Below are 26,998 nucleotides of genomic sequence, written 5' to 3'. Positions count from 1 at the left end.
CTGTTTACAGCTAGCAAAGCTACCATGCATTTTCACAAAAGGACCACACAAGCTATCCATTGTAAGAGTGGTAGTATTTAACATGTCTTACCTATTCCGCATACTCTGAAGCATTAACACCATTTCTTACATGAAGAGCGTTCTTGGTACTCAGGCAAGTGCTGCCTGTTCCGCTGTTGCTGGATTTAATTTGGCACGGTGACCCCTCGCACCGGGGACTGGTGGTCCATTGCACAGACGCCAGCCCAGCCTGGGGAAACAGTACAGCCCCTTGGACCCGACTGCGAGAGCTGTGGGGCTCGGCACCTTCTCTAAAGGTGAGCTTTAGAAACGAAATTAGGGACCGAAGCTACAACTTTTGCATAACTTGTTCACTTCATTCTTCTTCGGGATAACATGCTGACAGCATAGATCCTACTTTTGTCTTTGGAGAAGCAGATTTTAAAAAATTTCAGCATGTTTGTCTCTAAACACAAGATGGCAGCATTTTATGTGGTTTACCTTAGAACATTGGGAAGAGCTACAGGTATTTTACAATACAGAAATCAGAGGCAGAGGAGGAGTTCAATGCTTTGAGCAGTAGAACTAATGGAAGGTGCAAACTCATTTATGTTGCAGATCTGCTCTTGGTGAAGGCATCCTGCAAGCACAGCTTTTAGGGCTTGCGAAGTCAAGTGGGATCACCAGATGGTATATGCAGATGTTTGAAAGTGCAACGTAATAAAACTGAAATGCAGAAAATAATAATTTTCTCACTGACACCAACAGTATGCTTAATGTGTGTGTACATAGATAGAGGCACTGTGATGAGCGTAGTGATGGGTTGGATACGTTGGAGTGGCAACATTTTAAATGTTATTGTGGAAGCTTGACACATTTTGAAAGCTGCTGTAGATTAATAATAAGAGTACTTTTCTCATTGCTATTTTTTCCATGAGCAGACTGTGAACATCATAATTTGTTTGAAATAGGAATTCATTTTGCTTGAGCAAATGAAAAAAGAAGTCATTCCATGTCAAAATGCATGAGGTTAAACATTGGCTGGACTCACAAATCATATTCTTCAGACATTTCTGGGATGTAGGAAAGCCCCAGCAAAGCTGAAGTTGAAAACCAGGATCTGTTTCTCTAATCTGCACAGATTTTCTGACTGACTCAAACTGAACACTTTCCTTTTTCCCAACAGCCATTTATTTTGTTTCTGCATGTGAGAAATGCACCGTACTCCTTTTTAAAATTTTGAAGAAAGAGTTAAATGAGGAACTGAGCCAACTAAATTATAATTTAATAGAATACTTGGGATCTACGGATTTCATAGGCAATGGGACTTACAGAAAAAGGGAACTGCAGGTTTTGTGACATTTTGTGGCTAGCTGGGAAAGCCCAGATGCTGATGGAAGCCCAGGAGTGTGAGTGTTGCTGTGGCTGGTAACTCCAGACATGCATACCCCTGCATTACTGGCATGCGATGGCCACAGCCATGAGCGTGAAAGTGTAGTCTCTAAGTGTCTTGTCAGCTTACCAGTGAAGGGTTAACTTCATAGAACTCTTTCCTCCCCCTTGTTACATTCCTCAAGCTGATGCTTTTAAAAAAAAAACCTACTTTTTTCTTCTAGACACTCTGATGTAAAACATTTCTTCAGTGAATTCCAAAACCTTGTGCTTCTGGGACAGTCCATAATGTGACTTACAGATGGGGTTTTTTTGCCTTAAAAGGAAAAATGGTTAACTATTCTTCCATCTGCCATTAAAGCTTGTCAAGAAAGAGGGAGTTTTGAGACACCCAGCAGCCTTTGAGGGTCTACTTCAGAAGCCCCCCCATGCAATGAACATGCAGAAGGCCCCATCTAAATCCTAGTTCATCAGCTGAAATGCATCTCCCAAGTGTGTATTTACCAGCCCAGTTTCTAAAACTAACATGAACAAGCCAGGAACCTTGTTCACGAAATAGAAGTATTGCTTAGGTGAACCTGGCACCAAATTTAATATTGTACCAGGCCAAGCAAGTGCAAAAGAGCAGAGCAAACTGACCCTGCCCTCCTGGCAGCCCTGCTTTTCTGCTGAAGGATGAATCAAGGGGCTTGCGAAGTTTTCATCTTGGACCTGTAACCGTTAAATTATCCATCATGTGGGGATGTGCACTGACACTAGAAATGGTAATAGCAAGTGAAGCATGATTCTGGTGTTTTATCACTGAGGGAAGTTTCTTTCTGCTGCCCTCACTGGCACTTCTCTAACAGATACGTTCCTGAATCAGCCGCAGGCCGCAGATAAGTTTTTCTCCCCCATCTTTACCACATCTTCTGCTTTCCTGCAATCCATCTGACAAGCTTTGCTTCTTTAGCCACGAAGACCATGACACATGAGCCTCATTCAGCCATGTCAGAGCCTTGTCTTGCTCACCACGGAGAAGGCAGTATCCTGTTCACCTGTCTGTCTGCCCACCCTGCCCTCTCCTAGCCAGCCCAGCTCCATCATGCAACCTCGCACCAATGGCCTTAGAGGCATTACAGGAGCCTGCACCCAAAACGGGGTCTGGCTGCAGCTGTTAGCCAAACGTAGATCTGGACAGATTTGTTTTCAGCTTTCTCTGAAAAACCTTTAAAGACGAAACTGAAGAATTTTTGTGTGTCCCCTTTTATTGAAGAAGTTTACGTCAGGCAGTTGTCCTATAGTTATGGTATTTTAAGCTGGCTGTTGATGTGACAAACAGCAAAATCACAGCAAAGTCACATAGAGTCATAGACTGGTTTGGGTTGGAAAGGACCTTTGCAGATCACCTAGTCTAGCCCCCATCCTTTGGGAAATTCCTTTAACCAACATAGAAGCTTTTGAATGCTGAAGTTTATGTGTGGTGTTTTCCAAGCTATTTATTTCCTCTAGTTTCTGTAACTGCACATTGAAAGGACGCATTCTCCTCAAAAGATTATTATCATAATTCCTAAGATTATTATCTGTGAAAGAAGTTTAAACATAAAGTAACACGCGTCCATCACATCTGCTGTGAGTTATGGTCTGTTCGTATCAGACCAATAGGAAACAAAAAGAGATCTAGTTGTATAAAGAACCAGAGTGAATTCAGATGCTCTGGAAGTTGTGGGGAGATTAACAGAAAACCGCATAATATTTTCAATAACCTTTTTTTTTTTTTGGTAATGCTGACGAAACAAAGATAGAAATGTCAGAAGAGCTGCCCAAGCCACAGAAGAAATAATTATCAAAGTTATGGCTAGGATATAAGCATATCTATGTCTGTGGCTTGTGTCCAGAGCCCACAGAACCCTGCCTGTTTGTTAGGTTGTACTTGTGTTTTAAACAGTTTAGGTAAGGAAGCACTTGCGAGATAAAATAATTGCACAGAAATTAGTGACTAAATACAGCCTTTATTACAGAAACACCAATAATATAAAAATAAAGAGCATGTTTTGCTTCTCATAGCAAACTATTTTTAAGCAACCTTATATTATAGCAAGCTATAAATGGTCAACCAAACCATCTTCATACACTCAAGATGCTCCTTTACATCTCCCTTTCAACCAGAATGAACAGCTGTTTTTTAATTTGGACTTTATCTATCAGAGAGAAAAAAGCACTGGAAGAAAATAACTCTTGCTTTATAAACTCCTTGGTGATTTGGTTAAGTATGACATCATCACGCTCATGGGATGCCCTTGTGTCTACGTTGGGTGTGCAAGAGACCACAGCAAATGCTCTGGGCTGAGAGGTGCAGCAGAGCATCAGGGAGCTGTAGGGATGTGCTCACCTCCTAATTTCCAGGAGTGGCCCCACGGTGTCCTGACCAGCACATGCCTGCGAGCAAGTTAAGCATAGCTTCCCTGATGGGATGCATCATGTCGTCATGATCAGCATCTTCTGGTTCAGGGGTGGTTTGATCTGAGTCCGCAACTGGGGGAATAAAGTGTGCTGGGGCTGCTGAGGCCAGCACTGCTGGTCGCTCTGGGAGCCAGCTGCAGCCTTGTCCCCTCACACAGCACACTCTGCTCTTCTCTCAGCTCTCTGGGTACATGGGCTCGTGCTGACTCTGTGAAGGGTTTTAGCATGAGGATTTTTAGGGCATGTTGGTTGGTGAATCCCTGTCCCAGGCAGTGAGCAAGTTGCTGAACAAGAGCCTGGCTGTGGCAAGGAGCAGCCCTGGAAGGGAAGCAATCTCCCAGGCTTAGAAATTGCTGTTTTAATCTACATCCATATCAATAGGAAGCAAAGAAACCATGCACTGCTGCCCATGGTGTGACAGTGATGACCCACCTAGTGTACAGCTGGTTTATTGTAAGAGCCTCTTCTTTGATGGTGCTCTTTTAGGGACTTTTTGCTCAAAATGTTTCCTCAGACAAGATGTTTAAAAGACGAAGCCTGGCAACCAAAACCAATTACACTTATAGAGTCTTCCCACTGGGAGGAGGACCTCCATTAGAAAAAAAGTGCCAGCCAAATATCAACCTAAATTCTGGCAGAAAAATAAATACCGGCATCAGCTTTAAAGCCTGCACATGGCGACTCATGGTGCAGCTGGCCTATCTAATTCTGATTCAGCATTTAAATTCAGAGAAGCAACAGTCCCTTCTGTGCTGGCGTGCTGAGACGCATCCCTGCTGCAGGCTGTTGGTGTGTGTTGTGGTCAGGGAGGGAGGCGACGGCATCCGGGCTGGGCTGCAGGCGGGAGAAAGGCTGCAATTCAGGGCTGGGATCTCCTGATGCAGTAAGGAGTTCTCCAGTGGATCCTCCACTACTGTAAAGCACCAACTCCATTGGATTAATTTTGCAGCATATTGGCAGCTTTTCATGGGAGCATCCAATTATTTCATCGGTTTATACCACGTGCACTTCACCTGTGCCGTTCAGAGCAAGCCCAGAGTACTATTCAGCTAGAAAGGGCAGTGTGCAGCTTCAGAAAAATAGCAATCAAATAATAGCAACAAAAGGCATAAGATCAAATCAGGTAAACCCAAATCCAAGCATTGTCCAATACCAGCAGTTTCATTCATGGTAGAAAGAAAGAAGTGCAGGGAAAAAAATCATTAACCTTGAATCATCAGTAAAAATGCCAGAGGGTGTCACAAGATTAAACACAGAACTGTCAGTCAGTAAGAACAATTTTCTCTCCTCATGTTGATATCAAATGGTAAAAGACTGAATGTTAACATAAAGAGATTTTTCAGTACAGAACATAACAAGAAAATGCTATATCCGTATGGGTAGAAGTAACAAACTGTACAGATCGTGCCACCCAACAAGTCAAACATGTGAAAGAGGACTTAGTTCTGAGTGGGGAAGATGTCTGTTGATCACTAGTCAGAACAGCTTAGGGTCAGCTCCTGTGCGGTGCTGAGATTTTTCGTCAGTGTTGGTTGTTAAAATGTCCACATGTAACGGTTTGGGACAGTAGCACCACTACTGCATACAGAGGCTCATTTGCAAATGGAAGTTCTTCCATGTATTTACCTTTCCTGCTGGACATCTCATCAATTCTCTAGTGTCCAACTGGGGTGGGAAGGAAGAAGGAAGAAGGGTGAAAATAAGCTAAATAAAGTTCACTAAGCAATACTAACAGTGCTGGAAGCTTTTACAAAACAATGCTTTTGGAGTATTCAACCAAATACAGTTCAAATCACTGTATCTGTATTAAAGGTTTGAAACTTTAGTATTCTCTTTCTTGTGCTAATTTACCTTATAATGGCATTCAGCTGCCTCCCTTGCTCACAGCTGGTTCTGACTTCTGTCTTATGTTTCTCTGAGTGCAAAAGTGCTTCAAAACTGTCTTTATTTTTCTTATTTGTTGGTTTATTCACACTCAAAAGGAACATTTCTGGAGACTGCTAATTACTTCCACAGCTACGTGTCATGTTGATTGTGGAACAGTATGATCCTGTTTCCTGCTTGACGCAGACCAGCATCTTCCAGTAATTACTGGAATGGAAGGATTTCTTTTCTATCTTCAGTTAAATAAGTAAACTCTCAATGGTTAAATACTAGTAAAATATCAAAACTATTTTAAAAATACTTAAGGGAAATTAAACTCACAAGATATTTTCGTCAGTTATGGCCAGTGAAAATCCATTAAGGTTCCATCACCATTAATAATTGCTCAGCATTTGGGCCATTATTAGTGGAAGTTAAATTAGCTCCCAGTATTTCTACTTTGTTTAGATCCAGATTAAACAAACAACAAGGAAATTTTGCAGATAACTTCAGTCTTTCTTTTGTTTAGTGGGTGCCGTTCCACAGTCCTTTTCCAGGCAAAACTTTTATTGTTAAAATTTAAGCCATTATTCTAAATCCTATGGAAGCTGTGTACTCTTATTTGATATAATTTTCTCTTTTGTAAATGTTTGAATATATAATTTCTTATCATTTTGATGTCATTTGCTGCAGTGAACAGATTGTGTGGTGTGTGCACGCGTGTGTATGTGTATGTGCACATTTGTGCGTATGTTTAGCTTTGTAAATATTTTGTGACAAGAAGATTTTCCTTGTTACAATAAAGAATATTAGCTGAACTTAAGCTTAAAAGCAATTACTACTTTCATGCCTTCATCATTGGCTTAGCGGGAAATAGACTACAGAGCCTATCAATTAGTGCTCTATAAAGCAACTCCAAATTATTTCCGTATGAAAATCCAGCTGCTCAGCTGTAAGCACACTGGAGAGCATTCACTCTGGGGCAGAGAGCTCGTCTGAGACCCGTGCAAGCTTTTATTTCCCACCGAATCCCTGAACATACAGCATCAAGGGATTTCCATTTGCTCATGGACCTTGTGCCCATCTGCCACAATTGCGGTCCCTTGATCGCTGGCATTGTCAGTGAGTGTGGTGTGTTCCCGGGTCAAGAGAGACCACAGTGCTGCCATCTCAGCAGAGCGACAGTTACTGAGTTCAGTGGCCGTCACTGTGCCAGGTCCGTGTCTGAACAGGAAGTGGGTGACTCATGAGCTCTCACAAGACCACGAAATATTAAGCTCCTTGAATTTATCCAGCAAATTCGCCCCAGTCCCCATCTATTGCACTGGCATCCTCAGCACCAGCCCACGTGTCCCAGCGCTTTCAGACCCTCCAGTTAGCTTTCTCTGCGTTGTGTCGCAAATGTGGCAAAGGGATGCCGCGCCTTGAGCGCCGATCAGCAAGTGGGGTGGCTTGGCCTGGTGTGGCAAACGGATGGAGTCGCTGCCTCCGAACACCTGCCCAGTTCTGCTGCACAGACATCTCGGCTGCCTGTCAGTCAGCTCCCGGATTGGGCAGTTTGCCACAGAACACTTCAGGATAAACTGACCAACGCCAGATTGCTCTAACGCGCTGTGCTTTGTGAGGCTGCAGTTCGACAGCTACTGGCAAGACGCTCAGACAGCTTTGCAGCAGGGCTGACAGGAGCAACGACAAGTGATCATTTTGGCATACGGTTGGGCAGACCCTGTGTGACCTCAGTTGTGTAATCTTATTTGCATACACAGTCACTGGAAACTAGAAAATTTTCTAAAAATGCTGCCTCCAGAGTGAATCCTGTATTACCATGGAGTTCTTTGGAAGGGCTTAGTAGGAAAAAACAAGAACTTATGAAATGTAACCCTGGTATTTACAGGACAGGTGAGGATTTGCTTATGGATGCAAGTCACACTTATACTTGCCCTGAGACTTCAGCATAGACAGTGTTCCCACAAGGCTTTCACTGAGCTCCAATTTAACAGGGTTGTCTGTAGATGTGGACCTCTGATTTATTCACTTGAAGGTTGTATCACTGGACTCATCTATTTTAATAAATCTAAATACCATCTTTAATAAATCTGATTGATTTTCTGGGGGATGGTCATACTGTCCACTTTAAGCTATTTTTAGGCATCTGACTTAGGTGGTATGAATTGCCTCCTTTGTTGATAATATAAAGAATTTAGGCTCCTCGCTTTGGTCCTCTGGACTACATCTAAATTAGATGCTAAGAACAGCTTGAAGTGGATGATGCGAGTTCTCTCCTTCCCACCTTAAAGAAATTGCTTCCAGAAATATTCATTAGCTTTAAACACACGGTGTCACCTCACTTAAAAATATGGCTTCAGGGCAGTGAGATTACCAGGTAGAAGCTAAAACTCTTATCTTGCTATGCACATTTGGAAGTACAAGGGCACCTCAGATACGTTCATATCCTCTATGCGGCTTTCTTCGGGAAATCAGGAATGTGGCAAACACAATGACAAACAATCCCAGGATACTGAGGCCCACCACGATGGGAACTGCTTTGCTGTTTTTATCAGGAAGACATTCTTCTTCTGAAAGTAAAAGGAGATCAGAGAATTTGTTATAGCAGAACACTGTACTCCCAGACTATTCATCTATATTCCGGAAAAGTTAGCAAATACAAGCCAGAAGATCTCAAAACCTTGTTTTCTTTTTTTCTTTCTTTTTGCTGAGCTATGGCTAATACATTTTTATCTGTGATGAATCTTATCTCAAGAAAACAATGCTTGCCTCTTTCGAAATAGCTGCATGCTTCACTGGAGAATGACTCTGCTCTTTCACGTCCGCAGTCAGTATTTTACCATCAAGCTCAGTGCATGCACAGCAGGAGGCTTTCTTGCTGATAGCAGCTGTGGAGCATCACACTACAAAGTGCAAGTCTGAAAATAAAGAGCAATGCACACCCTGCGTAGACAAAAACTGCTCCTATGTGGCATCTAATTTCTTCTGCCCAGTAAAAAGGATCATTAGCACAGCCAGGCTGCTAGTTAAGGCAGCGTTTCCTAAGAAAAATCAAATTCTAATTGTTCTCTGCCTTTCATTTGGAATATTTGTGGATATTATGGATATTATGGCTAACTCAGCACATCAAGAGATTAGGAAGGCAGAAGCCTTCGACTTAGACCAGGGAGTTGCTTTAAGAGTACCATTGTAATTTTACTGTACATATGATGATGTCAGAAAAGGTTTTGGCACAAATAATATCTTTTAAGAACCATCCAAATATATATTCACTCTGAACATATCTCTTAGCTACGGAGGGGACAAATTCTGACCTCCTCAGCCAGTCCCTACCCAAATGAATATTCAAGTCATCCTATCATTAAATGGAAAATCATTACTTAAAAATGAACATCTAGATTGGGGTAAATTGGCAGCTTTCCTATGGAGACACTGCACCATCTGTGTCACTGACATCAATGGAACATTTACCCAAGTAACAATGGCAGGATCTGTCTCAAATTCACAATACAACAAGCGTAGCCTTGGGAGCAAAGACAAGGTCTGGGAATGATCACTAACCTCCTGTCCCAGAACAGAATCAGACCTGCATCTTCCATCTGGTCTGTAGGAACAGTCCTTCCTCGGGCTCCAGGGAAAGACAGACCTCTAGCATGATGCTTTGAGTGGCACCTGAGTAGCAAACTATTCTCTAAGTAGGGTAGCTTGATCAGCTAAACCCCACAGTATACCCCAGCTCAGTAGTGAATCTGGTTTATACCCAGGGCGATCCAACACCCTCTGTCCCTTCCATTCCCTGTCACTATTTCAAGGCAGATTTCAACAGTGCTCTAAGACAGAAGCGTCTGCTGTTATTACCTAATTCTGATGACGATGCTGGCACAGATTGTAGCTTAGCCTGGGCTTTTCCCCAGTGGGAATCTCTAGGCCAGTGGTGGGCACTTAGCCCAGGGAGCATCTAGAGCACATGACATCATGTCACAGCTGCAGAGCCTTCATGGGGCTTTCCCCAAAATCCAGCTCTCTTCTCTTCTGTTCCAGATTCTGATTTTATATGATGCAAATCCACAAAGCCAAAGGCATCAGCGTTCTGCTAGATGCTGCCTTTTAAAAGCTTTGTCTGGTTAATGCAATCTGCTGTTAAGGAAGTGAGCTGAAAAGTATTTGCATATGAGTATAGTAAAAGCCAGAGATGTTTGAATTGGCCATTTTGCTTTGACAAAACCTTGGGCTATGAACTCTAGGAATTGTTTCTGATATACTGAAGTGTAGTTCAGAAGACACTTTTACAGCTTTCCAGACTCAAACAGGCCAAGCTATTGATGTAACGCTACTGCGGTCTGTACAAAATTGTAAAGAACATGAAACCAAGGACAACTAGTGTTTTCTTTTTCTTCCCCTTTTAAAGATAAGCAAATCAGGAGCAACAGAAGTGAAACTTCCAGTCTTGAGAAACCCGAGGGGAGGAGGCTGATGATGTGTACAAAGCCATTCCTTCACTGCGGATTTTGTCTTTCAAAATCTTCATATGCAGCAGAGGTACATAACAGTTTCATAACTATTTCATGGCCGAGTTCTTGTATGGAAACACCCCGAGAGGAAGTCACAGAAATGTAAATTTGTGCCATTTGAAAGAGACCACAGGTTACCATCTAGTCACCTCTCTGGACAAGAAACCAGGATGACGACTTCTCATTTCCCTGTGGAAGAAACCCCAGGTGTGGGTGTGGGGAAGAAGTTGTGATGAGCCTGTGTACTTTCTCCCAGTGTGGGCAATCCAGGCACCGGGGGGTCGGTACTGGTTTGTCTCTATCTTTTACTACATGGTTGTCTCTTTGTGGCTGTACTCAAGACAAATTGCAGAGATGAGAATCACATTTAATTTTGAAGCCGGGAGCATGTCAATTGTGCTTATCCTCAGGAGCAAATTTCGTCATGTCTAGACACAGCAGCTCTGAAAGTGTCATCCTGCATTCACAAATATCCCTTATTAGTTGACAGTTTTGCTGCTGCAGCTGTGGGACATCATGAGTGTGAAGAGCCTTTCAAAATAGCTAAAATCTGACTGTATTGAGAACAGTGACCTTGAACTGAACTGTGCGTAGGGGTGTGGGCAATGCAATGGTGGTGAACACACCTCCGCTTGCTCTGGGAGAAAATGGGTGAAGAATAAAATTGTGGCTGTAGAGTTAAGCATTTTTAATGAGAAGGTGAAAAGAAGGTACTGAATACAGGAGGAAAAGATAATTTTCCATCTTCCATAGGTATTAGGACTGTGTTGAAAATGATTCAGAAAAGGGTGAGAATACTGCAGCGGGCAGATTACATTATTTGAGAACTACCACAGAGCTGTGATTGTGCTATAGGTGTAACAGGATCAGCACACGCGTATGGCTATAACCTGGCAGATTACATCTATCAGGCTGACATGAGAGTGCTGACATGTAGATCTGGGAAGGATAGAAAAGGTATCCTGCTACTTACCTTTGCCAAACTGGTTACTGACAATATCGAACGCCTGAAGCTGCATATGAACAAAGAGTAGCTGGAAGTCCTTCAGCAAGCTGAAGGTTTGCTTGCTGGCACACTTAAAGGAATTCCCCAGCTTTGTTGTAAACAGCTTCTCGCGTATGGTTGCATTGTAAAGCATACCTGGAGACCATAAAGAGAGAGAAATGAGAATCCACACTAGGTGTGTTGGAACCAACATCTTTCTGAGATAAAAAGGAGGATCCCCGGTGCTTTGGCAGAGCAGCGGTCACAGATGTGACAAAAGCATGGACATTTTCACCATAATGTGCCAGTTACATTTCTTCCATGTTTAAACAAGTGCTTTAAGTATCAGTGGCCAACTCAGCTGAGCCTGGGTCTCAAAAAGTGGCTAAAATTTCAGATGCTTCTTCATATCATAGTTGGACAACCTGAGTCTGCAAGAGGGGGTTGGGATTCTCACAGGAGCATAAAACTATCTTAAGTCTCCAGCATGGCTATTTCCAGATGAAACAGATACCAACTCTAGCATGGGAATTTGACACACCTAGTCTGTATTTCTTTATGGATTAAATGGGTTTTTAAACATATTTCTGTGTCACAGAACTTTACAGAAAATATGGGTCAAGGGCAAAGTGTGAAAAGATATAGCCGGGGCATATCCTTTTTGCAGATCCTCCTTTGAAAGCAGATGTACCAGTTCAAGACAAAATCATCCATATCACCAACTCTGCATCGCTGTATCTCAACCACATCTGCCAGCACAACAGTGTGCAGCATACTCTTGGTCCTCTTCAGTCAAAATCAGTACACCAGTGGGTACTGATACAGTGAATTCAGTCATTTTTATCTTAGAAAAGATACGGGCTTCCTCACTTCGAAAATATTGCTGGTGGACTATGGAATGGCAACATCACAGGCAGGGATAGCAACGGCTCTTGCCAGCACCACTGTCGAGGCCTCAAAGCGTATCTGAGAATTTTAAAACTTGGGATTAGGCTGATTAGTTTGTATTGGCTGCAATTTGCACTTAGCAATGCACAGGAAAACTCTGGTGATTTAGACTGAGAACATCCTTAGGAGATGCATCCTCTGGATCAGCTTTTCCTTTACTTTAATTGCTGTAGATCAGAATAGGCTCCACTTGAGTTAATAAAAGTGCTCATCAGTGAGAAGACAAATAGGCACTGAGCTTTCAGAAAGCTTTCTGGAAGCTCAGTGCTATTAGGACACACCTGGTCGAGCTCCTGTTTTTGTTCTTTCAGGGACAGAAGTCTGTCCAAATACTTATGAGAAACAAACAGACAAGGGATGTAATAGTCATTAACCTGTCACAGATTTGATATATTGGCAAGAATTTGTGCAAAATTCATGTCAGAGAAAATCTGAAGTGATGGCTTAGAACTTTTCTCTCTGACCTAAGTGATGTTCTCTTAGCATTTCTTGAGACGTAGCATCTAGGGCAGCTCCTGACTGTTCGAATGATGAGAAGCAGAGCTGGATAAGAAAAATAAAATCCAATTGCCTGAGAAGAGCACAGGCAAGGTCTAAGATTTCAGGTTGGTTGGAAGGACCTCCGCCTGGGTCCAGTTCTATTTTTGCCAAACCAAAATGTCAGACACACCTTCTCTCTGTGTTGGTGTATTTGAAATCTGGATCCAGCTCTGCATTTCTGTGATCCAGATACTATGTTCATTTAGTTTGCTCATTAGATTGCAAAGACACATGCAACTGAACTGGAGTCACAGCGTTCTTGTGTGTTTGCAGATAAAAACTTTGAGGACTGCTTTGTACCTTAAATTTAGGTATGAAGTAATCTCTGTTCTGAAAGAGGTGGGGAAGGGAAGGTTTTTGAGGACAAAAAGAAAATTGAAAAATTCTGATGAAACTGCAGCCCGGCCCCTTCTCCTCCATTTGCATGCCGTAAGATTTAGGTGAATGACATATTGAAAGCCTGATAAAACACAAAATATGTGAAATCCAGTGTATTAAGGATATGAAAGCCTATTCCACACCCAGAGCAGTTTGATATGAAATTAAAACAGTGTCAAATCACTGACCTTCAGAAGATAACTGTAATCTGATCTCAATTTTACTGACAGAGTAGGTTGGAGCTTGCTGCAAAAAAAAAAAAAAAAAAAAAAAAAAAATCTTAATTCGCAATAGGTCCTCATATTTGTGAAAAAAAAAAATACAGTTCGTCACAGCAAAACAGTCACAATTTCCCAAAGAAACACATTTTAAAGCATCACCTTCAAGACCCAAGAACCACCTTGACTGGACGTATCACTTTTCCTTTTCCAAATCACCCCATCTAATAGCTGAGAAACCAGTGTCATGCGGCTGTCCCAGCTACAGCACCAGTTCTGCTCAGCTCAGTGAAGTCGGACTGTGCAGGTGTGATTTCACACACACTGCTCAAGCTAGACATTTGTGTGATACTTGTGGAAACTAAAAGTAGGAAGGAGTTAGGCAAATCGTATACACTGCACAAGTGAACAGGCATGTGATAAGGCCATTTTATTTTTATTCACCGGTTCTGCGTTCATTGAGAGTCCCTGCAGTGCTCTCAGGAGTAATCCTGCACCAAGTTCATCCATGCTGAGCTGCGGTCTGGCTGCTTGCAGGACCTAAGCCAACACCTTTAGAAGTACTCAGGACTCTGCAATGCACTTTATGCATAGATGCCCTTTGTGTGAGCAAACTGCAGAAAGGAGCCGTGCTTCCACGCTCATCGTTGTTTTGAACTGGGAGAGGTCAGCAACATGCTGAGAGCCGGCAGCTCATCTCATGCTAGGACCACTTATTCCCCATTTTATCTGCCAACAGTAGTTACTACAATGAGGAAACAGCATGTTGTTGGTTGTGGATGTGTCTGCGTAGGGGAGAAATCACTGTTTTTTCCACCCTGCTGACGCTGTCGGTGCTGGCTGGCTTTGTTTCGTATGTCTACAGCCTGCCGACATGGAAAGCACCTGGTACCGCAGCACCGAGCGAAATTTCCAGCCGAGCGTCCTGCCTGTCTGTGCCCTAAAACCCTGCTGTGACCAGACCGCTGTCCTCCCCTAGACAGTCACACAGTGAGAGCCAGCCCTGGGAGCTTTTCCCTGGTGGCAGCGTTGGAAGGTAAGGTGAGTCTTTACGTAGCAGCCCACTATTAATTTTAATTCCAACTGTGAGTGCACAGGGACTGGTGAGTGCAGCTGGTGGATAAATGGCAGCAGACGGGAATGTCTCCTGTGCACCCAGGTTTAACGTTCTGCAGTTTAAAAGCTGGTAGGATGGATTGGGAAAGTTTAAGAAAGAAATACACCAGAAAAGAGGTTCTCAGCATTATTCCTACCTAAAGACATAAATAGGTCAAATATTGCCATTTTTTGGCAGCAGCGCTGTGTTCTGTTTGGCTGCAGTTAATAACTTTGCTCGGGGAAGACACCTGCTCCCACTTCGTGCCTTGTGGGTTGGTTACAAAACTTCCTTTTTTCAAGTTCTTTGCAAAAGGCAGCTGGCAGCGGTGAGTGCTGAGCCGGCCGCTCACCTCCTGCTACCCCGCACCGGCACTGCAGCCCCGGGGCCTCATCCAGCTCCTCTGTCACCGGTGAATATCAGAAGTGCCATCGCTGGACCACTCCTGGTTCAAAGCAGTTAGAGAGGCTGTGGGGCCAAATACATAAAAAACAGCAACTCGAATTGCAAAGAAGTCCAAGCCAAGCCCTGCTGTGCTCTTGAGGCTTATCTTTAAGAGAAGGGCGTATTGTCTAATGCTGTGCCAGTAACCACCTTTTTCAGGGCAAGACAGGTCAAGTACCTCCTAAAGGTTCATATTACTCTCCTTAGCACTGCTGCAAGTTGGGGCTTTCATGGGTACTTGAATCACCAGACTTTTTCCAAGCATCCTTGTAACACAGAAATGCACCCCTTGTTGCAGGAAGCGTACGTTGAAAGCAAACACTCATCGGCTGAACTGAACCTTTGCTTTAAAATGCCTCCTTGATTTTTTAATTCACTTTTTTCTCTGTAACTTTCAGAAAACTTTCTACCATAAACTAAGATCAAGATGATTATTAGTTGAAATCTTTCCTCTGCTCGAGCATTAATGACTCTGGTGGGTATAATTTGCTCTCACTTGGACTTTCTGTAGAAATGTATCGAATTTCCGAGGACCTGCTGGCCTCCAGTTGAACTGAAGATGGTGACTGATTACCATTTGTATTTTTCTTAGTTGTCACTAATTTGAGCTTAGAACCAGGCTGCAACATTGATGTTTTGGTTTGATTAACTGAAGGACACGGATCAGCAGTGATGGCCAGGTGCAGCTCTGAGCTGCTATGGATGTTCCAGGACATGGCTTTAACGCACGTTACACTCAGAGTCTGGTGGGATCCAACCTCCTGCCCATTAATGACTTTACACACAGTACTAAATTCTGTCTTTAGCCCTGCTGGATTCACCATCCAGCCGTTTAAGCTTCCACAGAAATGTTACCACGTGCTGCCTCCTAAAATGTGCAAACAATGTAAATGTTTGGGGAAGCAAGAAGATGGCTGCACTCGGCCATTTTCTCCCGTGGCTGTAATGTCAGCAGCACTCTTCGTAGCTAATGTTAAAACCTCATCCACTTACGATACGGTCCCAGCATGGAACAGGGTATCAACAAATACCATGTCAAAAAACTCCTCCTTTTGCCACTACGTAAGCATGGGCCTCTCTCTTGACCAAGTTTCTGTATATTTATAAGTCTCCAGGGTCTAGTGCATTTTAAGGGCACTTATCTACAGCTTGGTGGTAGTTCAGTTGTTTGGAATTTTCCACTCAGAAATTAGATAAAATTGGGCCCCTTCAGCTGTGGATGGGCCGGGGGTCCTTGAAACTGTGCAGGCTGCTCTTTGGATTTACCAACCACAGCTGGCTTTTGGCTGGACAGTGGTGATATTTGGCATTTATGGAAAACAAATGACTAACCTCACCTGCGTGCAGGTGGCCCCTGTGACACCATTTCGTAAGAGCAACTGGAGAGCGTGAGTCAGAGCACCCGGCACACACCCCTTGTTCCTGCACAGGGACTCCAGTCCCAAACCCATTCCCTCTGTCCCATTCCAACACGAACACCCGACCTGGCCTTTCCTCCCACTAGATTTTTACCTATGTAAAAATGAGATGCAGATTTTGCTTGAGGCTATTTCTAGACTTTGTGTTGCTAGACAGGTAGCTTTAACACTGTTCTCTAGCACTTTCTAGCAAAGGATGGCAAGGCACTGTGCTTACCCTTCGTCACACATATGAACCGTCCCAAATTGAAAGTTCAGATAGACAAGACCTGATTTAACATTGAAGTTAGCCCTGCTCTGAGCAGGGGGTTGGACCAGGTGGCCTCCAGAGATCTTTTCCAACCTGAATTAATCTGTATTTCTATGATTCTAGCCTCTTGGGAAGGACAGGAGTAATAGTGCCTTACATACAGGCGGAAAACTAGCATAGAGATGAAATGCTTCTTCCCGCAGCATGAGCTGGATCAAATGCAGCCAAAGTTCCAGTTCCCCAATCCTAAGCACTCCTTGTCTATAAATGCAACAGTTACCTTTACAAAGGTCAAGTTTATAAACCCTCCACTGAAAGTTATGTTCAGCTCAGACTGCACCGTCCCACAGCTGCCAGAGGTCTGCGTCGCGTTGGGGTTGACAGCCATGTACTCCATCCGCTTCTGTGGAGAGAAGAGACATTGCAGGTCTGCTGAGGAGGAGGAGGGGGGAAACTTAATAAGAAACACACAGAGATTTATAGCTGGTGGTTTGGGGTTTGTTCTCCAGACAGGCTCTGTATGGCTGAATGAACAGCCCTGGTGAATGAACAGGCGCTGGCAGCCTAATTGCTGTCTGCCAGGGTCACTCCCCATGCGTAAACCAGCACTAACACTTGTCTGACATGTCACCGAGCTGTTCCAGCATGTTAAGCTGGCCGAAGGTAATAGTTTTCTGCTCATTCGGTGAACTGATATGATTCAGAGCAGGGTCAGATGAGCACCAGTGGTAATTTAAAATGGGGAAGCAGTAGGAACTCGTCCATGAAGGCAGAGGAACAATCAAGACAGAGGCAGGCAGGGGTTAGATTAGCTTTGACATGTGTTGCTCCTTGTATCGCCCTGGCCACCTCTTTATGTACTGAATAGTTCATCTCTAGCGTCCACCAACCCACGCTGTAGTCTGAAAGGAGAGCTCTGCAGCCCTGCATACAGTCTGGCTCCTTCAGTCGCATCTTAAACACACCTTACGTCTGTACTGAACGTCTTGCTGTGGGCTGGTGAGGTTGGGAATCGTGCTCCCTGCCTGGCTTCTGCCAGGATGAGGGATGAATATTACATTTACCAACGTTAGATACCCATCCTATCTTAGAAATATTCAGACCCCAAACAAGAATAATTGGATTTTTAGCGGGAATGGCTCGAGGTGTGTGAACTCCAGAGCCTGAGGATGTAACCCCACATACTGTAATAATGGAGGCTACAAAACCGTAAGTCTGAGGGACGTAATCACCATTTCGGGTTTTATGACATCTTTTGCTGAATCATTCACAGTGGAACGCTGCTAGGAGAGGGTACCAGCTCCCCAGGACCCCTGCTCTGATCCAGCCTGGCAGTTCCTAAAATCTCCACGCGTCAGCATCAAGACAACCCACCTCTGAATCCAGGTCTGTGAACTGACAATTTCTCGCTTTCATTGCAACTCACAATGTCAAGTCCTTTACTGAAGTCAATTCCAATTTTAACTAGTTTCCCATTATGGGAAACACACATAACGCTGAAGGCTGACCTGCCCCCCAGTGTTGCTACCACACATACATCACTGAGATAAGAAAGCACCCGTACATCCCACTGACATCATCACAGAAGCCAAAGTACAGCAGCTGAGATGCTGTGGCACAGCAAAGGCCTCAGGCTGGTAGCAAACAACTTATTTTTATCATACAAGCTAATTTCTGAAAACTGCTTTGAAAGAAGAATAAATTCCAGCTAATGAAGAAACAGTCGTTACAGCACTCAGCCTTGTAGTGCTTCCACCTCACCTTCTGTGTATTTTGAACCATCAGTTGCAGGCCCATGACCGCTTTGATGCAGGTCCTGTTCCCACTGGAAACTGTGTATGTGCCAGTGGGGATGGGAGAAGGCCGTGGTGCAAGAGTGGGTCTCACTGTCACCGTAGTAGATGGGATGGTTGTTTGAGTCCCTGGAGGAATGGTTGTTGCGTTGGTCATAGCTGTGGCTGTTGGACTTTTAGGCGCTGTTGTTTGATTTCCTGACCCTGTGATGGGCTTTACAGTTTGCATGGTGATGGCTGTAGTAGTTACGGCAGCAGCCGTCATTTCTGTGTATGGCGTTGTATGGTTTACGGTTGTGTTTGTGGCTGCCACTGTCATTTCTGTGCTTACATGTGTTGTGGCTTGCTTGATTGAGGACATAGGATGCTGGGTTGTGTTCTTCACTGCAGGTGTGACTGTTTCCATTGCCTGGGTTGTAGCATGACCCGCTGCAGTTGCGTTGTCTGCTGCAGTTGCGTTGTCTGATGCGGTTGCGTTGTCTGATGCGGTTGCGTTGTCTGATGCGGTTGTGGATACCCCCGTGGGAGATGTCTGGCCAGTCACTTGCATGGTGGTTGCTCCTGCCTGGGCTGTTGTGTGATGTCCTGGTGCTGTTGTTACCTGATGCTGCTCTGTCCTCTGCACTGTTGTTGTATAGCTTATGGGTGTTTTAGGAGAGCCTGTGCTGATAAAATGAGCTGTGGTGCCTTGATGGGATGAAGAATGACAATGGGAAAGTGACTGAGCAGAAGTAGCCGTATGGTGGACGGATGTGGTTTCTGGAGACAGTATGGTCCCCAGGGCCACTTTGGCAAAGCAGGAGGAAAATGCTGCAGAGAAACCAACAAGTCATTAGTGTAGAAACCTTTATGTTTAACATTTCTGTTGACACCCACAACATAATTACTACCCATCGCAGTGGAAGTGCATGGACTCCCGGCTGCCCACACACTGCTTTTACTGCTGAAGGAGCCAGAGGATGACCGAGGTGTGAGCAGACCTTGCACAATCCCCAGACAGCACAAGAATTCCCTAACAGGCAGTAGTACAGCAAGATTTGCTTGAAGAAAGCTACCAAGATCTAAGGAAGGTGCAGTGGAAGCCTGGGTGTAACAGGTGAAGGGGTGGCTGGTTACTTACCAACAAAGCATGGGGAAAAGGAACATTTTGTGTGTGTGAAGGAAGTGAGGCAGCATAATGGTCATAACGTGATTCGGAATAGTCTGGGAAACCGGTCTGGGAGGCAGGGAAATTCCAGATATTTATTTATGGCGATGTTGTAGCCACACCAGCTTGCACCCTCAAGTTCTTCCTCTTCGGAGGTACCCAAAGGGATGCTTCAAACAAGGAAAGACAAGCCCTCTTGGTGATGCTCTTTCAGCAGTGAGAAACAACTGTCAGAGTACAGCATCCAGGGGCTTCTTGGACTAAATTTTAAAATAGTTCAGCACCAAAATTATGCTTCCATCTTATAACATTTACAGAAACATGTCCTTTGCAGAACTGAAAAGAAAATCTCTGGCTCCTAAATGTAAACAATGAAATTAAGAAAATTGTAAATAATGAAGTGAAGAAAAGGTGGAAAAAGTACATTGTAGTATAGATGAAAGTCACAACTCTTCTGCTTGATTCTTTGATTGTGAGTATGGAACAAGACGCCGTAAAGACAAGGTGTCAAGTGAATATAAATCATGAATCACTGACATATATGCGTTCCTGGATGTGCAGAAATCTTCCGGTGTTTTACAGCGTAAATTAGCTGGAGGACAGAGATGAATTCTTCAGTTTGGAGACTGAAGGGACCCAGAAGTCCAAGACAGCTCATATTCCTAGCAGTACAGCTCCACAGAGGATGCCACAATGCTTTGTCTGAGAAGTTTGTTGTAAGCTAGTTGTTGCAAAGAAATTTCTCATTAATTGGTGTCAAAGGTTTATGGCAGGCAGGTTGCCGAGACTCGGATTTTAGGACTGATTAAGGCCAGAGGCACATTCAGAGTGGAAATGGCTGAAATCTTCCTTTCATCGATTTATTCTCACTCAGCATGAACAGAGCTCTGCAACAGTAGCTGAATTCACAAAATCTCACCATTTTAGAATACATATAAACCAAATAAGAATAATGAAAGCTATTGGCTTCTGAATCAAATTCAAGATCAAAACCAAAGAAAGGAGGACAGATGTGTAGATCTGAAGCCACATCACAGCCTTCCCTTAAACATGGCTATGCTGGAGAAGAGCAGAAGTGTAGGTGTACACTGCATATTCCTAAAATTGCCTGGGTTTCACCTCTGTGCTGTACAGAATATACCTGACTGCCAGTGTAGCTGTTACCATCAAAGAAGTGCAACTTGATACAGTTGAAAAGCCACAAAAATGACAGGACAGATCGCTCTCGTTGTGAATTTTATCAGAAGGAACCTAAAAATGCCATAATTAGTATGATACTTCAGTTCATTTTCTCACTTTCCCCTAGACTTTACCACACCTGCTGGCAGAGCTGAAAAGCAGATAACTTCCCTCCTTCTCTGGGTGCCAGTGGAAAATCAGAGCAACTGCCACACTCAGATGTAGCTACATATAGCTGGTGTATATCGGCACAATAAAATCAAAAAAGAAGTTGCAATTTTCACTCTTTTTTCCCCTATAAGACTGCAAAACAACCCATATTTAAATTTACACAAGTCTTAAATAGTCAGTACTTCTTAGTTTTTAGTTAACAGATTGGTTTTGATTACTGACCAGATATCACTTATCTTACAGACATGGAGAGAAATGTTATTTGACTGATATTTGGATGCCACCCATAGCTTTTAAATGCATTTTCCCCAAAAGGTCATTTCAGCCTTAACTGGTTTTCATTAGAGATACATCCAGCCTGACTGGGTCACTGAGGGGTAAAGTCAGGAATGTCTTTGGGGTGGCCCGCGGCTCGTGCTCCCTGGTGACCTGCCAGACTTCTCCTCCAGCCTCCCACGCAATCCCCAGCATTATGTAGCTTCTGACGGGGCATGGCCACGCTGCTAAACCTGTTGGTTTGGGTCGTCATCTCGAGAGACATTTGGCCATGGGCTCCCAGGGATGGGTGAGGACGGCTCTCTGGTTGCACCTCATGGTCTCAGCTCTTCCTGGGTGGCTGTTGGAGGTGGTTGGGTGGCTTTGCTGTGTGAGGGGGCAGTGGGCCCACAGGGTGCCTGACCGCCCTCCAACTAAGGCCTGGAAGGCTTCACCACGACTCGCTCGGCGTTGCAGCGTTGCCTCTCGGGGAGCCTGGCACGGCTTGGCAAAGGAACCTGCACAGCTGCCCCCATCGCAGTCCTTCTCATGGCTCTGCCGGCAACGAGGAATTGCAGCTCTGCGTCCCCCTCCCCTGTTAGTCTCCTTTTTTTTCTATGAAGCCAGCTCAAAACTTCATGCGACCAACATTTTGCTGGAGGTTTGCAAGCTCCCTGGGCTGTATCTTTCTGAGCAAGCAGCTGCAACCCCCTCACCTCACCCCGGTGTCAAAGTTGTGCGTTACGAGTGCCAAGGGCTGCGTTTCTGCCCAGCAAGCCTCCATGCATGCAGCACTGCAGAACAAAGCCCAGAAAAAGATCAGGGCAGCTCTCAGAAATTGGCTAACCCCAGTCTGGGCCCTGGAGCCCCCATTTTCATGCTTTGGTGACAAGTTTCAGTCGATACCAGCAAAGGAGTGTCACTGCTCTGCTCCCAGGCACTATGGTGGGAAGCGGAGTGCTCGGTGCCATGGTCTGGCTGTGACATTTCTCAGCCTGCCGGCTTGTAAGGGAGTGGGTGAACAAAAAGCACTTGCCGGGGATTTTTTCCCCATCTCATCTAACCACACGCTCATGCTGCTCAGCCGCCCAGCAGGTCTGTTCCGCTTTGTGCTGCCCAGAAGAAATGCCTGTGTTTAGCTGACTGGTTTTGTAATAGTTGTGGACACAAAAACCTGACACGGCTCCTACAGTCACTTCAAACACTCTCACTGGCCCCGGCTGCTTTGGTTTGTGTCCTTGAGGAACTGGAAAAGCACCACGATTTCCTAAGAGGTTTCCGTACTGTCATAGTTTACCTCCAACACAGGAGCAGTTTCTTAAACCTCCAACCCATCAGACCTTTATCCCTTAAACTGTAATTGTGTTTAATTCCCTGTCTGCACAGAAAGGCTTGACCTTGTGGCGTTAATAAAACATGGCATCAAATTATGAAAGGAGTGATCAAAAATGGATAAAGAGCTGAGGAAACAAGTTCTTCCTGATGGAAAACTTCCTTGCTGTCCACTGAGTTATCGGTGCTACCTCTCTCACTCAGAGCTTGCTCTCCCTTTGCAGTACACATTCTGGGGCTACTTCAGCAGACTCCAGCTATTGCACGGGTGTGGGAAAGCAGAGTGGATACGGTAGGAGCTGCTTGTTGTTGAGCCCCCGGGCTGCTTCCATGCTCATAGGGCTGGGAGTGGGACGAGGGTTGTTACTTGTGCGATCTCTGCATGCCAATGGCAAAACACACCGCAGAAATCCCGCGCCCCAGCAGGGAGCTCACACCTTTAGCCATTACACAGAATAAATCACGCTCTGTCCTTTTTCACACGACAGATTTTGTACTGCTGCAGGTGTTGAGGGATGACTTGCTGTGCTGGGACATGTTCTTGACCAGGCTGTCTCCCCAGATTTTCAGAGCAGCATTAAGGATCAAATGGTGACTTTGATGTGGTTTGTCATTGAGATAAGCCCCAACCTGCCTCCTCCAAGCCCCCGCCTCACTCCTGCTTTCCTGATTGTGCTCTGTGTCTTGCAGTGCAGACAAATGAATGGCTCGAGCAACGCTCCCTTAGTTTTTCTTCTACTTGTCTCACTCAAGACCTTCAGTCACTTCTGCCAGTCTGGGAATTATTTTTAATTAAGGAAAGCAAGCCCAAAAAAGCCTGCTTCCAGTACTGTTTCGAGCTGACTCCATCACACAGTCAGAGTTTATGTCACCACAAAGTGCAAGGGAAAATATACAGGAAAACATCAGACTAAGCCTACTCCAGCTGCAACTTGGAGACTGAAGGGACCCAGAAGTCCAAGACAGCTCATATTCCTAGCAGTACAGCTCCACAGAGGATGCCACAACACGTTGTCTGAGAAGCTTATTGTAAGCTAGTTGTTGCAAAGAAATTTCTCATTAATTGGTGTCAAAGGCTTGTGGTTATAGTTATAGTTATTTCTTAGCAGTAAGACTTTATTAAAAGCACCTTGAGGGCTAGCAACAAAACTATTTAAAGTTTTCAGTCTTTTAGGGGCTGACCTGACTGTAAAGAAACACAACTAGCATAGTCTATCTCATTTTTCTGATAGAAACGATGGGGGATGTTACTCACCGCAGGTGAAGGTTAGGAAGACGAAGTACCATGCACTCCTCCCCATGGCCAGCACAGCTGCAGGTCCGAGGGGTGCTGCTTCTCACCGCAGAGTGGGTGGAAAGGGACTCAAGGTTTCCTGGGGACTGAAAAGTTTCACTTGATGCAGGGAGTGCTCAGTCACATGGCTGGAAAGGAGGTGGAGAGAGAGGGGGAGACCGATGCTTCTCGTCTGTAAACTACTGCGGAAGGAAATAAAAGATGATTAGGAAAGAAAGTGAAAACAGAAAGGGCTGTGGGGCTAACTGAGGGGGAGGACGGGCTCTCGGTCTGCAGCTGAGACCTCGGGCTCTGCTAGACCAGGTGAATTTTCATGCTCCTCTCTCCAGTTTTGATAACCTGGTGCAGACAGCAGCTGTACCCCAGGGGAGGGTTACAACCTGTAAATCAGTACTTTCCCTGTGTGCTCTATCGAAGTGCTGGCTCTTTAAAAGAGAAGAAAGGCCAAACTCTTTCTTTTATGCTAAGGCACAGAAAGGCGAGGTATGATGTTAAGCCATCTCCGCAGAGCACCTGCTCGAAGTAGACAGAGCTGAGCAAAGCCCCACGCAGGCTCTGGTCCCAGCTGGGGACTGCCGGCAGCCTTTGCTGGCTGGTTCAGTCCTGCTCCAAGGACCGACCCTGTGGGAGGTGGATCAGCCGGTGTGGCTCTCCATTCGCGTTGCATCCAAACACACTCCTCGGCAAAGAGCAATGCCCCAGCTCTGTCCCGTGAAGCGCCTCCTGCAAACCACGCCAAGCTGGGAGCGGAGCTGCGCAGGCAGATCCCGGCGTGTGGAGCTCCACGCCAGAGATCTGCAAGAGGACATCGTCACACCTGCTCCCGCGTGCGGCTGGGCTTCCAGCCTTGGGGCCAGCTTGGGGAGGGGGAAACAAAGCAAGCCCCACACGCGGGATCTGGTGTGGTCCTACTTCTTCCTTTTCTCATACCAATATTGCACTGCAGTAACACGTTAAGGCCAAGGACTTAAAAACTCAAGCAAGGTGAAGTTTGCCCCCAGAAATCTGGATACCAGCTGAAATTAGTTCCAATTTGTTTTGGTTTCTCCATCTGCATTGTGTTTCTACGTCCTCACTTTTACATCCGTGCCCTTCTACATGATCCACAATATGCATTTGGGTCGATTAGCACTCCCTAACAAACCACTGGTAGCCAAAGATTATGCAGATTTCTCAGGGGTAACTGTAATGCAGTTATCCTACAACTTCCTTGCCTTGTTGCTGCAGCATTAGCGTATGCAACTGAACTGTCTGTGTGAGCCTCTGTGCTTTCCTGAGTCCCAGGGATTCAGGAACACAACTAAGGGAGATGTGTGAAGGAAAACAACCACTGTGTCATTTGTGACACGTGTGTTGGACAAATACAGTTATATTGGACAGATGTGTGGATTTTTTCCAGCTGTGATGACGTGCCTTTACTGATACTCATTTATTTTGAATAGAAAGAAAGCTCATTTGACTTGTTACTTCATATAGAGACATCAAGCACAATGTTTTGTACTAGTTATAATTTTTATAAATTTCAAACAAAGTGTGGTTCTACACAGGTCAGAATGGCCTAATTACAGGAAGTTCATTTGCACACTTTTTTCTTGTAATAAATTCATACATTCTGTTTTGACTGGAAAAAAAGGACAGGTAATTCTGTGCTCTTTCCCTGTCTGATTATCTCTCATCAGTCACGATATACAAATACATCATTATCAACACCATGGAAAATATGTAAGAAAAACAAACTGTACCAATTCTCAGCTGGGGGGTGGAAACATTAGCAGCTATTTCAGCTCCAGCTGCAAGAAGAAATACACAATTTGGCTCCTTCTTCTTATTCTTATATATTTCTAATCATATATATATTTTAAGTCAGGCTTCGAGTCGTTTTGGAAAGGAAGCGCATGGCCTTTCTCATACCCAATCCTGTTTGAAATCTCAAGAGTCGAAGAAAATTATGGATAATAAAATGGCTTTTCATCACACACACAACCAGGATATGAAACACACGCACAGCTTTGCTGTCACTGGCAAGAAAAGCCAATGTTCAGACATGGTTTGGCCGCAGCCGTATATCATCAAGACAACAACCGCTGGTCTGATTCTCCACCCCGTGGGGTCAGATGCGGTGAAGGAGAGGATCAGGCCTGATTACATTTTAGCCTGGTTTACTAGGAGAAAGACTTGCATATCATGGCAACCACCTGTCTACCTGTTTGTCATTACCGCCAGTAAGGAAGGAGTCTGTGACCCAGCTACACCCGGCTGAGCGGAGGGCAGAGGTCTGAGGACGCGAAGTTTCGGCGGGTTTCACAGAAGCTGGCAGCAGAGCAAAGGGAGGAGACCCAAGTCAACGCCTCAGCACTGAGGGCAGGTCTCACCAGTCCGGACCCGGAGAGGACAGCCACGCAGCTGGTCAAGCAGCAAGGGCACAATGCTCAACCACGAGGGCTGCTACGGCATAGACCTACCTTGGACTTTGTCTCTTCTACAACTGAAACTTAGTGGCAACCACTACTTTTAAATGACTTTCTGGTCACTGTATCATCTCCAAACAACACTGAAATTAAATCCATATTTGAAAACTGTGACTATTAGGTCCATCTACCCGAAAATGATGATGTCAAAGACCTACATACAGAATAAGTATGTCTTAACATACACATTAGTCTTGCTGGACATTACCAAATCATATTCTAGACTGTACGTGGAGAGTCATTCCCTTAATTGTCACCTTGCTTCACAGAAATACACTAATTATAAGACTATCCTGTCTACTATTAAAAAAAAAAAGTCATCAAACCCCATTTTGTCTCGTCAGCAAAGCCAGAAGGTTACTTCTTGCTGGCTGCTCTCAGACTAGTCAGCTGATCTGTCACTGAACTTCATCCTTTACAAAAGCAAACCCAGGAGTGTGGCACTGTCTCACTGGCGTCTGCACCGCAGGCACCAGCCAGGCAAAGCTTTGGCCCCGGTTACACCCCAGCAGCAGCTGCAATGGTTGCAGCACGGTCTGAGTTTGGAATGCGGAGACGGAAAGAGGCAGCCGCCTTCGGCTCGCCAGGACTGCGGGAAGGTTAAAGACATAATTAATGGTTGTGGGCTCCCTGCTCAGGTTCAGTAGCAGATAGATGTGATACAATCAGCTCCCAAAGACCACTGAGGCCAGAGTGCTGTGCCACTGCTGCACACAGCCATGGGCCAGCAAGCTACTTGTCATCCTCAGGACATTCATGGTGCAGGAGTGACTCAAACTTTGGTCCAACAGGATAAAACACGAGATTTTGTGGAGAAAAAAAAAAAAAAAAAAAAAAAAAAAAAAAAAAAAAAAAGATGGTGAGCCGG

General features: G+C 44.8%; 1 protein-coding gene across 1 annotated transcript; it reads right to left on the bottom strand.

Moving 5' to 3' along the window:
* Positions 1–3,385: 3,385 nt before the first annotated feature.
* LAMP3 (lysosomal associated membrane protein 3) lies at positions 3,386–24,559 on the bottom strand. Its single transcript, XM_075418250.1, has 6 exons — positions 23,624–24,559; positions 18,253–19,094; positions 16,772–16,894; positions 13,254–13,311; positions 11,188–11,355; positions 3,386–8,273 (listed from the first exon to the last, which is right to left on the bottom strand). Exons 1-6 carry the CDS (start codon positions 23,667–23,669, stop codon positions 8,134–8,136), a joined length of 1,377 nt encoding a protein of 458 aa, XP_075274365.1. The 5' UTR covers positions 23,670–24,559; the 3' UTR covers positions 3,386–8,133.
* Between the last annotated feature and the right edge of the window lie 2,439 nt (positions 24,560–26,998).

This window comes from Opisthocomus hoazin, chromosome 4, assembly GCF_030867145.1.
Source record: "Opisthocomus hoazin isolate bOpiHoa1 chromosome 4, bOpiHoa1.hap1, whole genome shotgun sequence".
NCBI classification, from domain to species: domain Eukaryota; kingdom Metazoa; phylum Chordata; class Aves; order Opisthocomiformes; family Opisthocomidae; genus Opisthocomus; species Opisthocomus hoazin.
Note: the sequence above shows the minus strand (reverse complement) of the source record. Positions and strands in the feature narration are given on the sequence as shown.